Raw genomic sequence first — 17,766 nt, 5'->3', positions numbered from 1 at the left:
CAAATTTGCATTGTTCCAAGCCTCAACTTTGAAATGCTAGGTTTGCCCAAGAGTAGCCAAGATGGTGAAATTAACTACAGTGGTACCGCGAGTTAAGAACTTAATTCATTCTGGAGGTGCGTTCTTAACCTGAAACTGTTCTTAACCTGAGGTACCACTTTAGCTAATGGGGGTCTCCCGCCCCCGCCACCGCGTGATTTCTGTTCCCATCCTGAAGCAAAGTTCTTAACCTGAGGTACTATTTCTGGCTTAGCGGAGTCTGTAAGCTGAAGTGTCTGTAACCCGAGGTACCACTGTAAATGCATGTATCTAAAATATGGAGAGAGAGAAAACCCAGAGACTTTTCCTCAAGCTGGTGAGCCCCCGAAAGTGGAAACTGTCCCCTGGAGAGACCTACCTTTACAGCCCCACCTGTGTCTCCCGTGACTATGAGGCTCTGCACGTCCCAGTCAATCACTTCCATGAAGCAGCAGCACAAAATGGTGGCTCCAGGGCTGAAGGTTGCTGTAGCCAGAGGCTGTCCATTGACATTCCATAAGTAGAGGGCCGTCCCAGCACAAGAGGCAATGTCACCCTGAAACACATTGCAATACATCACTGGAGAGCACAGGGCGGGCTTTAGTTGGTCTCTCTCCAACTAAAACAGGCAAGGGTGACTTGTAAATAACAAAGGTAAAAGGTTAAAAGGTAAAGGACCCCTGGACGGTTAAGCCCAGTCAAAGGTGACTATGGGGTTGTGGCACTCATCTTGCTTTCAAGCTGAGGGAGCCAGCATTGGTCCACAGACAGTTTTCCAAGTCATGCGGCCAGCAGGACTAAACTGCTTCTGGTGCAACTGGACTCTGTGACGGAAACCAGAGTGCACGGAAATGCTGTTTACCTTCCCGCCGTAGCGGCACCTATTTATCTACTTGTGCTGATGTGCTTTCGAACTGCTAGGTTGGCAGGAGCTGGGACAGAGCAATGGGAGCTCACCCCATCACAGGGATTCGAACCGCCGACCTTCCGATCGGCAAGCCTAAGAGGCTCAGTGGTTTAGACCACAGCGCCACCCGCGTCCCATCACACTACATCACATGGCAGGCTTAGGCATAGTCTGACCACCAACACAGGCAAGGGGGACTGGTAGATAACCAAACGACCATTACGGCAAGAAGGGATATGAACCTGCGTCTTTCTGGTTACAATTCAATAGTCTTGTCAATATACAACGCCAGCCTCACAAAGCCAGAATCCAGAAATTCTGAACTGATAAAGGTAGAAGGAGCCCTGGAAGGATCATCTAATTCACCTGCGATGCAGGAATCTCAGCTAAAGCATCCATGGAAGATGGCCATCCAACCTCTGCTTAAAAACCTCCAAGGAAGGAGAGCCCACAATCTCCTGAGGGAGACTGTTCCACTATCAAACAGTTCTTAGTGCCAAGAAGTTCTTCCTGATGTTTAGTTGGAATCTCCTTTCTTGTAACTTGAAGCCATCAGTTCAAGTCCTACCCTCCCAAGCAGGAGGAAACAAGCTTGTTTCCTCTTCCATGTGACAGCCCTTGAGATACTTGGAGATGGACCATAAAGAAGGCTGATTGCTGAAGAATTGATGCTTTTGAATTATGGTGCTGGAGGAGACTCCTGAGAGTCCCATGGACTGCAAGAAGATTAAACCTATCCATTCTGAAGGAAATCAGCCCTGAGTGCTCACTTGAAGGACAGATCCTGAAGCTGAGACTCCAATATTTTGGTCACCTCATAAGAAGAGAAGACTCCCTGGAAAAGACCCTGATGTTGGGCAAGATGAAGGGCACAAGGAGAAGGGGACAACAGAGGACGAGATGGTTGGATACTTTTCTTGAAACTACCAGCATGAGTTTGACCAAACTCTGGGAGGCAGTGGAAGACAGGAGTGCCTGGTGTGCTCTGGTCCATGGGGTCACGAAGAGTCGGACACAACTAAACGACTAAACAACAAAATGATCATATCTCCTCTCAGTCTCCTCTTTTCTGGACTCAGCATACCCAGCTCCTTCAAGCGCTCCTCATAAGGCCTGGCTTCTACACCCTCCATCATCTCGGTCACCCTCCTCTGCACACGTCCCAGCTTGTCAACATCCTTCTTAAATTGTGATGCCCAGAATTGGACACAAGAATTCTAGATCAGATGGACCACTGGACTGGCCTGTTCAAGGCAGCATTTTCCATCTTTGAACACTTTTTGTGGCCTTGTCATTTTCAACTGTTTTAGGTGTGGCAGCTATTCCGTGCTATGCCAAACTCCCAATGGGTCCCATTTGTGAGTGGCATCTGCCACTCCAGAAGTTTGGTGACCACTAGGCTACTCTTTCAATTCTTTGCCAGCTAGTTCACTGTTCAGAATTCTCTGGACAATTTTTCTCCCATGGGGTGTTAAATGCATTCTGCATTTAAGCCACCATAAGGGGAAATAAGCTGAGGCTCCAATACTTTGACCACCTCATGAGAAGAGAAGACTCCCTGGAAAAGACCCTGATGTTGGGAAAGATGGAGGGCACAGGGAGAAGGGGACGACAGAGGACGAGATGGTTGGAGAAGCTACCAGCATGAGTTTGACTAAACTGCGGGAGGCAGTGGAAGACAGGAGTGCCTGGCGTGCTCTGGTCCAGGGGGTCACGAAGAGTCAGACACGACTAAACAACAAGGGGAAATGGCCATGGAGAGGAAGATTTGGAGCACAGAAGCAGTGGTTGAAGCAAACTACGCTGCTTCTCCAATCCCAATGGGTTTTCCAGTTCCAGGTGTGGCGTCGAGAAGCTTAGACACACCTCTGCAAATAGGACATTTAGTTTAGCCCTACATTTAGTGCTGCTCCCATGTGAGCGGATTATCAGAGAGGAACATCACGAGACAAGAAGAGGCCATTTCAAGCTAGCTAGCTCAGTTGGTTAGAGCGTGGCGCTGATAACGGCAAGGTTGCAGGCTGGATTCCCATACGGGACAGCTGCACATCCCTAGATGACCCTCGGCAGTCCCCTTCGAACTTGACAGTTCTATGATTCTCCTCTCAGTAAGAAACAGGCTGGCACAGGCATGGCCTTTGGCCGGGAAAAGATTCTGGTTTTCTCAAACAAATAAAATGCATGTGGAGAGGGTCACCTGTAACCATAGCTGTCAACTTATAGATTTGAAAATAAGGGGCCAGCAGCCTCGAAAATTAGGGCTCAGCAGCCAAAATAAGGGATTTTGCTTAGCTTATACATAAATCCGGCACTCATGCTGCTTTGGCTGCGACTGACTGTGTTTTGCAGGGGGTCGAATTAGATGATCCTAAGGGTCTACAACTCCAACCAAAGAAGAGGGGCAGACAAAACTGATGGATGACGTCCAGATGGCAAAGCTTACAGGCAGAATTAGAAACCAGGAAGAGGACCTCTTTAATAAAGAATTGGGGAAGTTTATAATTTAGTTGAAAAGCTATTGTCAAGAGTTACATACATTGGTAGGATTGACAGAAAACTTGTAGTAAAAATTTGAACTATGGATGGACAAATGATTTATAAAAATAGAGTTATGAAAGGGATGCAGAGGGGGAAATCACTACATTAAGATGCTGCACTGGTTGGAGGGTACGCTAAGCAGCACAGTGGGGCTGCCGTCGTCCTGGTGTGAGGAGTTCCATCGGCCCTTCCCTGCCCGAGGGTTGGGGGAAGGAGAGAGACTCTCACCCACGCCGTCCATGAGCCTGCCATGAGGCGGTTGCAGCACCGCGGCGGCTGCTAAAGTGCCACCCTTCTGCGTCCCTCCCCATCCCCTCCTCTTCCTCCTCCCTCAGGCCGCTGCTGCCTCCAGCTTTCCCTGGCAGCACAGCGGAAGTCTCGCTGCTTCCCTCCCGAGCCGGGCAAGCATGAAACCCAGGAAATTTAAGGGACATCATCAATAAGGGACAGCAGCGGGACACGGCGCTGGGATAAAGGAGTTTCCCACCAAATAAGGGACGGTTGACAGCTATGCCTGTAACCAAACAGAAGCGAAAAAGCCTGGAGGCCGAATCCAGCACAGAGAGAACAGCCTGTAACAATTCCCCTCCTCCTCCTCCTCCTCCTCCTCCTGCCTCAGCTCTGTCTCTGAGGCTGCTTTTAGTGCCCCCTCTCAGCATTAAGGATACTATTAGAAACCTCTGTAAAAAGAAGAAAAATCAATCTGTCGCGTCTCAAGATGGTTTCTTGCAGGGAAGGGCACCCATTAAGTCGTCATGAAATGTTCATGGACGTGTCAGGAGGATGATGATAAATGAATATCTTACCGTTGAATCATTGATGGCAACAGCCGAGAGGCAGGCCTCGTGGTCCGGAAGCTGGGCGATGGGTGTCAGCTGGTTCAGGTCCCAGATGATGCAGGATCTGTCGGCGGATCCGCTCACGATGATGCTGTAGGAGGTGGAGGCAGCCAAGCAGGTCACAGGCTGTGTGTGCCCGTACAAAGGCTGGGAGACGAAAGAAGCAGAGAGAGACCACAACCAAGGGAGACACTAATTTAGTACCAAGCCACAAGGCATCCTTCAGTTTACAAAGACAAATGGTCTGTTCCGCAGGGAGAGAGAATTCTTCAGCTGAGAACGGTCAGCATTCTTTAATGCAGGGAGCAGAGAAGCCAATGCAAAGCATTTCGGAGATTTGAGAAACAACCCCAGAGCAACTAGATACCCACCCCAGCAATTTCCCGAGAGGGATCAAGGCCATTCTAAGTGTGTTGCAAGAGAGAGCTCCTTGCCGCCGTCCTTAACTGGGAGACTTGTCCTAATTCGCAGCAAAATAATTTCTCCTGCCATGTCAGTAATGAGACACGATATAAGCAGACACATACACCTGCCTGGCACCGCTACAATTCAGAGCGAGAGGTTTCTGTGTTTTGGGGGGGCTTTAAAATCATTCGATCAAGCATTCTCTTAGAACGACAGCGCTACAAACACACCAGTAAACACGACCTGCCTGTGATGCATGGAATAATGTGGAACAATGCTGTTAAATTAAACACTGCAGGTGTTCAGTCTGTGGCTTCCATCGTGTTGTGTACTGAGCTGAATCCTAGATCAATAGGATCCAGAATGCAGCAGTCTGATTGGTCTGCAGGAGCCACCCAATCCAGCTCCAGGTGGAAGTGAATCAGCGACCTGATTGGCCTGCAGGAGCAGCCAATCAGGCACCTGGATGAAGTGACTCAGCAACCTGATTGGCCTGCAGGAGCAAGCAATCAGGTTTCTGGAGGAGGTGAATCCACAACCTGATTGGCCTACAGGAACAGCCCGGAATTAGCCAATCATGCGGGGGCCATTGTGTAAATAATGTACCGTATACAGTGGTGCCTCGCAAGACGAAAGTAATCCGTTCCGTGAGGCTCTTCGTATAGCGGTTTTTTCGTCTTGTGAAGCAAGCCCATTGACAGCTTAGCGGATTAGCGCTGTTAGCAGTTTAGCGGCTTTTAGCGGATCAGCTGATAAGCGGCTTATCAGCGAATCAGCTGATAAGCGGCTTAGCGGCTTAGGGAAAGGGGGGGAGGGGAAAAAACCCGCAGGAACTCGCAAGACATTTCGTCTTGCGAAGCAAGCCCATAGGGAAAATCGTTTTGTGAAGCGCCTCCAAAACGGAAAACCCTTTCGTCTAGCGGGTTTTACGTCTTGCGAGGCGTTCGTCTTGCGGGGCACCACTGTAGCTAGACGTTTTGGGGAAAGTTTCATTCATTGCTGCTATGAGCTGAATAAAGAGCATGAAATTCACACTCGACTCTGAGAATATTTCACATACTTATTCCATACTTTGGGCCAAATGACACCAGGCACTGAATTCTGTGCCGTTTCTCCCTTAGGGCTTAAAAAGAGGCAGCTGTTGAGGCTGCAGTCTGAAGCAGAAGACCTGAAGGAGAAGATAAGAGTTGCCTGCACCAACGGTCTCAACTGCTGAGCCATGGCTCCCAGGGGAACCTTGAACTATCGTCACAGGAGCCATGGGTGGGGAAATACCAGTTTTCCTCTACTTCAATTTCCCCTCTTCTATACTGCCACCTGCCTAGTCACCTGTATTTCCTTAATGGCACATGTTAATTTATCATTAATAGTTATATCCCACACCTCTTTATATCATTATTTCATTTTATATTCTGCTTGCCCCTTCCATTTCCTAGCTATCATAATTTGTGCAGCTGTCCATAAATTTGTGAGCCTGTTTCATAGCCTGTAAACCTTCCACCCCATCATAAATTGATAATAATGCTACCTCTGGACTTTTGGTCAGCATGATTATTATTATTATTATCCTTTAATTTCATTTTCATTTCCCCCCCGACTTACGAAAACAGCATTAGCAGGGCAATGAATCACTCATAATTTTTATTTTTATTAATGAAAAAAAGGCTTTGTCAAAGCCCAGAGAAGCACAAAGCATCATCACGGTTCAATGACATATTCCAGCTGAGCAAAAGCTCTTGAGGAAGGTGAAAGAGAGTCAGTGGTTTGGCCACATTTAACCCCTGGAACCCGGGTTCCCCACCGAGACCCAAAAGTGTGGATGGCAATCCAGGACTCTGATCATTTTAGGCTTTCTACCATTTGTGCCCATCACCTCCTGGCAAATAGAAGGAGAAGAAATGGAGGCAGTGAGAGATTTGACTTTCTTGGGCTCCATGATCACTGCAGATGGTGACAGCAGCCACAAAATTAAAAGACGCCTGCTTCTTGGGAGAAAGGCAATGACAAACCTAGACAGCATCTTAAAAAGCAGAGACATCACCTTGCCAACAAAGGTCCATATAGTTAAAGCTATGGTTTTCCCAGAAGTGATGTATGGAACTGAGAGCTGGACCATAAAGAAGGCTGATTGCCAAAGAACTGATGCTTTTGAATTCTGGTGCTGGAGGAGACTCTTGAGAGTCCCATGGACTGCAAGAAGATCAAATGCATCCATTCTTAAGGAAATCAACCCTGAGTGCTCGCTGGAAGGACAGATCCTGAAGCTGAGGCTCCAGTACTTTGGCCACCTCTTGAGAAGAGAAGACTCCCTGGAAAAGACCCTGATGTTGGGAAAGATTGAGGGCACAAGGAGAAGGGGACGACAGAGGACGAGATGGTTGGACACTGTTGTCGAAGCTACCAGCATGAGTCTGACCAAACTGCGGGAGGCAGTGGAAGACAGGAGGATCTGGCATGCTCTGGTCCATGGGGTCACGAAGAGTCGGACACGACTAAACGACTAAACAACAACAACCATTTGTACAACAGTCCCACAAAGCCCTCCATTTTACAGCAACAAAAATGACAGGAGCAAGCAGAAGATATCCAAAATCCATCCCCAGAGATCTCCAAAACACTGCACTAGAAACAACCTTAAAACTCTCATACGCTTGATTTGACAGCTAATTTAATACCAGGACTCATTGAATAGCCAGGTCTCTTGTAGCACTGTACTGCAGAAAGACTGGAGCAAAGAGTATGTTATTTTAGAGTTATGGGTTTTCAATAATTCTGATTTCACATGTACGATGCACTTTGTACAAACGAAGGGTTGGGGAACCTTTGCTGTTGAGTGTTTAAACACCTCATCACCCTCATTATTTTGTCAGTACAAATACAATATTTTTCGCGCCATAGGGTGAACCGGACCATAGGACGCACCTAGTTTTTAGAGGGGGAAATCAAGGAAAAAAATCTTATTCCCCCCCCCCAGCCCAAAAGAGCAGCGTACAGGCTGCGCGCAACCTCTTGCTGCCGGAGGGGCTGCGCACGGCTATCCCTGAAGCCTTCCGAGCGCAGCGCAAGTTCCCGCTGTGCTCCTCAGGCTTTGGGTTCCTTTCGCTGAAGCCGGGAGAGGAAGACTCACTCTATAACACCAAGTGCCCTTGAGCATAATCATTTTGCCTCCTGGAAATGTGAACTCGGATATCATACCTGCTTCAGGTTTAAGCAAGCATCTCCATCTCTAGCCACGGACAGCTCCCAGACGCACAACGCAGAGCTGCTTCCAGAGGTGATGAGTGTCGTTGGTGTGGGGCACACAGCACAGAGGCAAACGCCCCAATCAGCTGTGATTTCAAATGTGGTCACCTTCTACATACAAAGAGAGAGAAAAATACACATCCATGCAAGCAGGAACAAAGTAAAAGATCGACAAAGCAAACAGCCCAGGAAATTCAGAAAGTAGGCCTGCATCAGCACTGCCCCATTTAATATTATTTCCCCCTATTAGAATGATATTATGAATGCAAATAGTAGGACCAGTACCAGATTTACGTATCAGCTAAACAAGCTATAGCTTTGGGCCCCACTCTCTTGACCCCCCCTCCCAAATATAGCAAAGGGACCCCTGACCATTAGGTCCAGTCATGGCCAACTCTGGGGTTGCAGCGCTCATCTTGCTTTATTGGCCGAGGGAGCCGGCGTACAGCTTCCGGGTCATATGGCCAGCATGACTAAGCCACTTCTGACAAACCAGAGCAGCGCACGGAAACACTGTTTACCTTCTCACCAGAGTGGTACCTATTTATTTACTTGCACTTTGATGTGCTTTCGAACTGCTATGTTGGCAGGAGCTGGGACTGAGCAACGGGAGCTCACCCCATCACGGGGATTTGAACCACCGACCTTCTGATCGGCAAGCCCTAGGCTCTGTGGTTTAACCCACAGCGCCACCCGCGTCCCCCTCCCAAATATACTTCTTCTTAATTGTATTTAAGTTCAACAATTACTTTGATAAAATCCATATTTTGTTATGTGCAAATGGCTTTAGATACCTGTTAGGTCCAGAAATTACCATATAGCATTTAGTCAACACACATAAAAAGAGACAATTTGTTGTTGACAAAGGACAGCTGGACATATAAAGGGCCCCATTACCTTCAGCAGCTTAGGGTCTCATCCAACCTAAATCCAGCCCTAAGTTGGACGTCCATCTACACTATCAAAACCATTCCTTAACCCTTCCTTAATGTTAAAAACCATGTGTGTAGAGCCGCCCTCTTTTAATTCTGAAACCAGAATTATTATTATTTTTTTGTGGCGTATAGATTAACTAATGGGATAATTTTGCTTTATACAAATTCAAAATGCTTAATTCTTTTTTTAAGACGCCCTTCAACACTTCAGGAAATGACAGTATTGTTTAAAACAAATGGTTGAATTGTTATTGTTATTTTTGAAAAAACGTTTCTGTGAGCTGCGGCCTACCATTTGCCCCACACAAATCCTGCACATTCTTTTGCTTCAGTGATCTCTACAGGTTTGCTTACTCCCTATTGGAGCCAGGGTCACAAGGCGATCTCTAATGACAGGTGACTGAGGCAGCCTAGACCCTTAAATAATATCATATTTTAATTATATTGAACTTCCAAATGTTCCAAGTTCTTTACACATGGCATTTTATGATTCTTAAAACAACCCCATGACAACATCTCCCCCGTATTGCTGAGGCAGAGAGGCAAATAATAGTTTGCATTATTATTATTATTATTATTATTATTATTATTATTATTAGGTGACTTGCAAGAAAATGTTGCTGAGGAGTGCTCTGGTTCAGGGTTCCAACCATGCCCTTTCCCAAATTCTCCATTGCATTTTCTCTCTCCCTCTCTACCACTCATGTTTGGTGGCTACCAAACATACCTAGTCCTCATTGCACCTTAGTGTCCCCCCAACATTTTGTTTGTTTTGTACTTCTGCAAAACTTGGGGCTCCCCCTAGCCTGTTGGCGCCTGCCTCTTGGGTTTGGGCCCTGCTATTTTGTCTACCTAAGGAGCAGCACTCAGAGAACGTTGACAATTAGTATACAAAATTTGCTTGCATATGTGTCTGTGGGCTGCCTTTCCACAAAAAGGCCTTCAAAGTGACTTCAGAGAGAAAGAGAGAGAACCCAACACAACTACGATATTTGTAAAACGTTAGTTGAAGCTAAAAATACACCAAGCAGCAGAACATTACAACAATAAATACTAAAGAGTAAAGGTAAAGGGACCCCTGACCATTAGGTCCAGTCGTGGCCGACTCTGGGATTGCGGCGCTCATCTCGCTTTATTGGCCGAGGGAGCCGGCGTGGCCAGCATGACTAAGCCGCTTCTGGTGAACCAGAGCAGCGCACGGAAACGCCGTTTACCTTCCCTCCTTTACATAGAGGAGGGAGAAAGGTTGTTTTCTGCTGCTCCAGAGAAGCGGACACGGAGCAATGGTTCCAAACTACAAGAAAAAAGATTCCACCTAAACATTAGGAAGAACTTCCTGACAGTAAGAGCTGTTCGACAGTGGAATTTGCTGCCAAGGAGTGTGGTGGAGTCTCCTTCTTTGGAGGTCTTTAAGCAGAGGCTTGACAACCATATGTCAGGAGTGCTCTGATGGTGTTTCCTGCTTGGCAGAGGGTTGGACTCGATGGCCCTTGTGGTCTCTTCCAACTCTATGATTGTATGATTCCCGCCGGAGTGGTACCTATTTATCTACTTGTCCTTTGACGTGCTTTTGAACTGCTAGGTTGGCAGGAGCAGGGACTGAGCAATGGGAGCTCACCCCGTCGCGGGGATTTGAACCACCAACCTTCTGATCAGCAAGTCCTAGGCTCTGTGGTTTAACCCACAGCGCCACCCGCGTCCCTAAATACTAAAGAGGCAGATTAGCAAAAGATAAATCAGTCAAGGCCAATGGGAGGGTAGATTAGAATATCTCAGTTGGCTGAAGAAATGTCCCTGGTAGGGGAGCCAACTTAACTTTTTGTGGGGTCAAGGGGGATGCCACAAACTGGGTGCCACTACTGGAAAGTCCCTAGTTCTGTGTTGAGAGGTGAATTGTCCCCTTGTGGACTCCCTCTGACATTGGTAGGTTCTGCTGGCTAATTATGATGGTGGATACATAACCTAGTAGTTACGATCTACCTGCCAGTTTGCCCCATCGTGGCACCAGTTAAGGGGCACGGTGTGTATTTAAAAGGGAGGGTGACTCCTGAACCCAACCAGCAAGCAATGGTTTCTGCCAGGGAGCTGGGGACTGTCTGAGGATTCTGAGCTCTAATGCCAACCCAGTTTACACAATATTCATTCCATGGGAATACCAGTAAATTTAATAGCATGGAATACAGATTCTAAAAATGCAATTGCAGCCCTGGTGTGATGTCAAGAAATGAGATAAGATTGTCAACTGAATACGATATTACGAAGGCATAGTTTTTGTCGTTCAGTCCCGTTATAGGTGTCAGATGATCTGGAAGCAGATTCTACCAACTTATTCAATACACGTTGCCAGCTCATCTCTCACTGCTTGCAACAATTGGCCACATGACCACTCAAACAGCCCAAGGACATAATTTTGAATGTTTCTTGCAGCCATACCCAGAAACACGTTGCTGATTACCTTGTCTGACCCGGAAGCAGCTAGGCAGCAGGTGAAGTCATCGAAACCCCAGCAGAACACTTTATTCCACTGTGGGGGGATCAAAATTTTGTTTTTCCCCACGGCCAAAGTTCCCTTTTCAGTACATACAATGTGACCCACAGGTCCTTGAGGTGCCTCTGTATAGGGAAGGGGAAGAAGAAAAGGAAGTAACTCTAGGAGAGAGGGAAATCCAACTGGCTCATTCCCAAAGGTCAAGAAGGGAATGGAAGATAAGGGAGGAGGGGAGATATTGGTTCTTCAAAGCCAGAATGAAGTAGTGAACTATAATTGCTCTTCTCTAGTTGGTACATTTGCCTGACTTACTGATGATAATAGGAGCTGTTCCCTAGCAGCTCCCTGCATCAGTTCGTTCTCTGGCTGATGGATGGAGCCAGTCAGGTCTTCCCTTTGTCATTATGCAATTCCTGGGAGACAGACAATGGAGCCTCCCAGTCGCTTTTGGTCCCTTGGCCACTGGGCGGGTCCAGAGTTTTAAACTTTTAGATCTGCTCGTAGGGAACCTGATCCCATCGAACAAATGTTCATTGAGTCTCAGCAATGGCCATCATCAGGTGCTCTTCTACCCCACACCACCCCGCTCTAATGTCCCCAAACAATCTGTACCTTTGACAGCAACCGACGAAGGCTTCAGATTACGCAAGTTGTTGAGTGTTGGAGGCAACTGACTAGCTGTTTGAGAGAAGAGTATGCTTTCTCTGCTCATTGAATGCTTCCCCAAGGTATTCCTGGCTGGGTGTGGTTTGCTGAAAAGCTGTGAAGAAGAAAAAGTAGCAAAAAAATAATTCCGCATTATTTTATTATATTATATTATATTATATTATATTATATTATATTATATTATATTATATTATATTATATTATATTATATTATATTTACATACCCCGCCCGTCTGGCTGGGTTTCCCCAGCCTCTCTGGAAGGCTCCCAACAGAATATTAAAAACACGATAAAACATCAAACATTAAAAACTTCCCTAAGATGTCTTCTAAAAGTCAGGTAGTTGTTTATTTCCTTGACATCTGATGGGAGGGCATTCCACAGGGCGGGCACCACTACTGAGAAGGCCCTCTGCCTGGTTCCCTGTAACCTCACTTCTCGCAGGGAGGGAACCGCCAGAAGGCCCTTGGAGCTGAACGATGGGGATGGAGACGCTCCTTCAGGGCTGAGGCCGTTTAGGGCTTTAAAGGTCAGCACCAACACTTTGAATTGTGCTCGGAAACATACTGGGAGCCAATGCAGGTCTTCCAGGACCACCGTTATATGGTCTCTGCGGCCGCCGCTGCCAGTCACCAGTCTAGCTGCCACATTCTGGATTAGTTGTAGTTTCCGGGTCACCTTTAAAGGTGGCCCCACGTAGAGCGTGTTGCAGTAGTCCAAGCGGGAGATAACCAGAGCATGCACCACTCTGGCGAGGCAGTCCGTGGGCAGGTAAGGTCTCAGCCTGCGGACCAGATGGAGCTGGTAGACAGCTGCCCTGGACACAGAATTGACCTGTGCCTCCATGGACAACTATGAGTCCAGAATGACTCTCAGGCTGCGCACCTGGTCCTTCAGGGGCACAGTTACCCCATTCAGGACCAGGGAGTTCTCCACACCTGCCTGCCCCCTGTCCTCCCCAAAACAGTATTTCTGTCTTGTCAGGATTCAACCTCAATCTGTTAGCCACCACCCATCCTCCAACCGCCTCTAGACACATTGTGCAAATGTACCTATCTAAGTCAGCATATGCATACTCTGTACAAATCATTGTCCTCTTTGGGTCTTATTTTCCAGGTGTGTGATGCCTTTTATTCCTTTTGGCAATGTATAAGTAGCCATTTTTTGGGGGGGGGGGGGCTGTTCCCAAGTCTCAGGGCTGCTGAGAAAATAATGACGCTCTTCAACAGAGTTTTCCCCACTGTGGAAGGCGATATACAAAGCAAAGCCTTTCCGGATGACAAGGATGTGCAAACATGCGTCAGTACGCTCCAACTTTCGTTGGCACTTCTTCCGGTATTTTTGATTCTGTTGCAATTTTTCACAAGCCTTCCTTCTATTGCTTTCTCCTACGCTCGCAGTGCATAACAAATCTTATTAATATTCTGTTGGGTGCTGTTAACTTGCGAAAGGCGGGATAAACGTGCCACGGAGAAGGAAAGAAGGAAAACATCCCGACTCTCGCCACTCATATCTGGATTGCTTTTCATAGCTGAGTGCTTAGTCATAAAATGGGCCAAACCCCAAGACTGGATGCATGAAGCAAACACGTTTTCAAAATGATCAACAGAGGGCAGCTGAAGTCATAGAATCATAGAATCATAGAATCATAGAATCATAGAATCATAGAATCATAGAATCATAGAATCATAGAGTTGGACGAGACGCCAAGGGTCATCGAGTCCAACCCCCTGCCAAGCAGGAAACACCATCAGAGCACTCCTGACATATGGTTGTCAAGCCTCTGCTTAAAGACCTCCAAAGAAGGAGACTCCACCACACTCCTTGGCAGCAAATTCCACTGTCGAACAGCTCTTACTGTCAGGAAGTTCTTCCTAATGTTTAGGTGGAATCTAAAGGCAGCCCTATAACGGAAAGGCTCAGTTTGACATATTCCTCCTTTCCTGTTTCTAATCTGTGTACCGCCCTATACCCACACGCCTCAGGGCGGTTCACAGCATAAAACCATAATATAAAAACTCAAAATACATAATAAAAACAAAAACAATAATTCCCTCCTCCCCAACGTGTTTTTAAAGGGCACTGGATGTCGATCAGTCAAAGGCTTAGTTAAAAAGGGACTGTTATTATGCTTCTCATCCTAAGAGTGTTTCCTTGGAAGCAGATTTTGCTGGTTTTCCATGGTGCGCAGTGGGATTTATGTCCGAATTAAGTGTGCTTTAGGATCTCATACCCTCTGCAGAACTGGATACCCTCTTGGTGCTAATTAATGTGCAGTGGCAGCAACAATGCCCATCGTTTCAACACGGATGCTTCCATCCCTTTTCGTGATACTAATTTGCACCATGCCTTTAAATGGGAGGTACAGTCCCCTATCACAAAACCCCAGGACGGCCAGTCTCTGCCTGCAGCAGAAGCTCTGTAGAGAACGTTATCAGCAACTCCTTGCAGAGTCATCACACTTTGAAAAAGGCTGGGGGAAAGGAGGGGGAAGGAAATGGGGTGGCTTTGTATTCCGTTGATAGCCTTTGCCAAGTGCTGTGATTCCCCCCCCCCCCACATACAGATAAACCATTTAGATCAGCTTCAAACAGGACACAGGAATGATTCTTCCAAGTTATCAGCAACCACGAGAGATTCTAAGTGGGACAAGGGAGACCAGCTGCAGGCTGCTCAGAAATCAGAGCTCAGGGAGCTGCAAATGCTTGCGTCTATGTGCATTTCTGTTCCCAGTGCTGCTTTGTGCCAGCTGGTTGGGAATAAACAGATTGCAGTGGGGCTGCCCCCAAGGAGCTAAATACCATATTTTTCGCCCTATAGGACGCACTTTTTCCCCTCCAAAAATGAAGGGGAAATCTGGATGCCTCCTATGGGGCGAATGCAGGCTTTCGCTGAAGCCAGGAGAGTGAGAGGGGTCGGTGCGCACCGACCGCTCTCGCTCTCCAGGCTTCAGGAACACATCCACAGCCTAGGCAGCCCTGCGGTCGGTGCGCACCGACCCCTCTCACTCTCCAGGCTTCAGGAACACACCCACAGCGTAGGCAGCCCTGCGGGAGTTCCCGCAAGTTTCCCTACGCTGCAGATAGCAGCCTGCCGCCCGGCGCGACAGGCGCCCTGAAGCAGAGCGCCCCGCCCGCCAGGCAGACACCCGCAGCGTGTTGGAGCCCTGCGGGAGTTCCCCGCAGGGCTCCCCATGCTGCAGATAGCAGCCTGCTGCCCGGCACAATGGCTGCCCTGAAGCAGAGTGCCCTGCGCGCCGGACAGACATCGGCCAGCCCCACAAGCTCGGGGGACAGCAAGGAGGCACAGCACCGCCATCCCGCTGTTCCTCGACCTGGTTCGGTTTCCCCGACCTGGTTTTTTGGGGGAAATAAAGGGAATTTCCCCCCCCTTTATTTCCTCCCCCCAAAAACTAGGTGCATCCTATGGGACGGAGCGTCCTATGGGACGAAAAATACAGTATTTCAACTCTGATTGGAGAAACTGGGGACCAGCATCTCAGTACAGGCTCCTTAAGAATAGCAGTGGAAGGTTGAGAGTCAACAAGAGTCAACAAGATACACACACAGAGAGAGACACACAACTTCATGCTGTGCGATCTCTTTCTCTTAATAAGTGTTATGTACTGAGCTGAATAGGATCCAAAATGCAGCAGTCTGATTGGTCCTAGAACAATAGGATTCAGAATGCAGCAGTCTGATTGGTCCTAGAACAATGCAGCAGTATGACTGGTCCGCAGGAGCCACCCAATCCAGCTCCAGATGGAAGTGAATCCACAACCTGATTGGCCTACAGGAGAATTCCGGAATTAGCCAATCACGTGCAGCCCATTGTGTAAATAATGTATATAAAGCAGATACTTTGGGGAGAACATTCATTCCTCCTCACCACTATGAGCTGAATAAAGAGCATGAAATCCACTCCTGACTCCGAGTATATTTCAAAAAGCCTCAAGCATACAGTATCCATGCAAAAGCTCTCAGCTAAAGTAGATATTCAATTCACTGTCTACCTGCTGAAGATGAAAGAAACAAATCAGGACTTTACTGGTAGATTGCCCTACTAGCTAGAGCCCAGATGCATCCCCAAGTTAGATCATCAGTGGCTGCTGATATCCTGCAAAATCCTATAATTCTGCATCCCACTCAGGGTTCAAATTGGAGAAGGCTTTCGACGCTTGGTGACTCACTTCCTCCCACATCTGCACTGTACCTGCTTTGGGATCTGTCCGAAGTTGCTGACAAACCCCAAGACGGTGTTTTTGATGAGTGGGTCGCTGATGCTGTCCGGGTGCACCTGGTCCCCATAGAAATAGGGGTGGAAGACGTTCATAGCCTTCGCTGCAGCTGGGCCACGTTGCTTGTCGCCAAAGATCAGGTCTATCCAGTGGTGGATATGGTTGCTGACGTAATCGCTCTCCAGTGCCTGAAACCCAATACTCACTGAGTTACCTGGTTACTGAGAACACCATCCTATATTTTGCCTTTGTGGGTAGGGTCCTTGTTACCGGAAGGCCCACATAGTAGTGTGGACTCTACCACTAATCCCTGAGTTAACCCTCAAGATGTACAAATTGCTTTGGTCTTCAATGGAAAACATGGAAGGGAAAGATACCATCTCTTGGGTCAAATGTAAAAGGGTAAAAGAGTACAGTGGTACCTCGGGTTAAGTACTTAATTCATTCCGGAGGTCCGTTCTTAACCTGAAACTGTTCTTAACCTGAAGCACCACTTTAGCTAATGGGGCCTCCTGCTGCTGCCGCGCCGCCGGAACACGATTTCTGTTCTCATCCTGAAGCAAAGTTCTTAACCTGAGGTAATATTTCTGGGTTAGCGGAGTCTGTAACCTGAAGTGTATGTAACCCGAGGTACCAATGTAGCTATAAACACATCAAAGTTTGGCTGAAATCTCTTGAGAATAAATGAAGCAAATATAAATCTGACCACCAAAGTTAGGGCTGAGGGAGTGCTGAGTGACTGTGAACAGTAGCCAGCAGACCAAGAAAAAAGGTAACGTTAATATATATATTTTCATGGATCCTCCCCATCACTACTCCTGGGCCAGAAAGCAAATTTAGCGGGCACCCAGTTTGACGTAAATACGTGGTGCTATTTTTGGGTGCCATCAGCACCCATAACTTCCAAACGGCATGCCTTGTCATACTGACCTGTCTGTGCAAGCTGATAAACTTATGAGGGTTTCCTTCTGCCCAGGGTGGCAACAGCACGTCACCCAGCGAGGTCCCATCTTGCAAGCTTCCTGTAAGCGACCAAAAAAACATTATTTGATAATAATAATAATATTTTTATTTATTTATACCCCGCCCTTCCCAGCCAAGACCGGGCTCAGGGCAGCTAACAACCAATAATAAAAACAAGTTGATTAAAATACAATTTAAAAAATTAAGATACAACATTAAAACATTAGGGTGCAATCTCTTCATAGGAGGAGAAAGGAAAAAGAAGGAGGGGGAGGGAATCAAACTGATTCTAGGCCAAAGGCCAGGCAGAACAACTCTGTCTTACAGGCCCTGCGGAAAGAAATCAGATCCCGCAGGGCCCTGGTCTCATGAGACAGAGCGTTCCACCAGGCCGGAGCCAGTGTTGAAAAGGCCCTGGCTCTGGTTGAGGCTAATCTAACTTCCTCTAGGGTGTTGCTATATATGGACCTTGAGGCTCTCCGTAGGGCATACCGGGAGAGGTGGTCCCGTAGGTACGAGGGTCCTAG

At 47.5% G+C, this 17,766-nt stretch overlaps 1 protein-coding gene across 1 annotated transcript in view; it reads right to left on the bottom strand.

Moving 5' to 3' along the window:
- The window catches only part of WDFY4 (WDFY family member 4), a 204,254-nt gene that overhangs the window by 7,586 nt on the left and 178,902 nt on the right, over positions 1 to 17,766 (bottom strand). The window contains exons 52-58 of the mRNA XM_081864118.1: positions 17,207 to 17,298; positions 16,252 to 16,464; positions 11,986 to 12,133; positions 11,341 to 11,498; positions 7,903 to 8,061; positions 4,270 to 4,449; positions 398 to 574 (exon numbers count right to left, since the gene is read on the bottom strand). Coding sequence (XP_081720244.1) covers positions 398 to 574; positions 4,270 to 4,449; positions 7,903 to 8,061; positions 11,341 to 11,498; positions 11,986 to 12,133; positions 16,252 to 16,464; positions 17,207 to 17,298 — 1,127 coding nt within the window. The remainder of the gene's footprint in view (positions 1 to 397; positions 575 to 4,269; positions 4,450 to 7,902; positions 8,062 to 11,340; positions 11,499 to 11,985; positions 12,134 to 16,251; positions 16,465 to 17,206; positions 17,299 to 17,766) is intronic.

The sequence above is a fragment of the Podarcis erhardii genome, assembly GCF_964252035.2.
Source record: "Podarcis erhardii genome assembly, chromosome: 5".
Lineage (NCBI taxonomy): Eukaryota > Metazoa > Chordata > Lepidosauria > Squamata > Lacertidae > Podarcis > Podarcis erhardii.
Note: the sequence above shows the minus strand (reverse complement) of the source record. Positions and strands in the feature narration are given on the sequence as shown.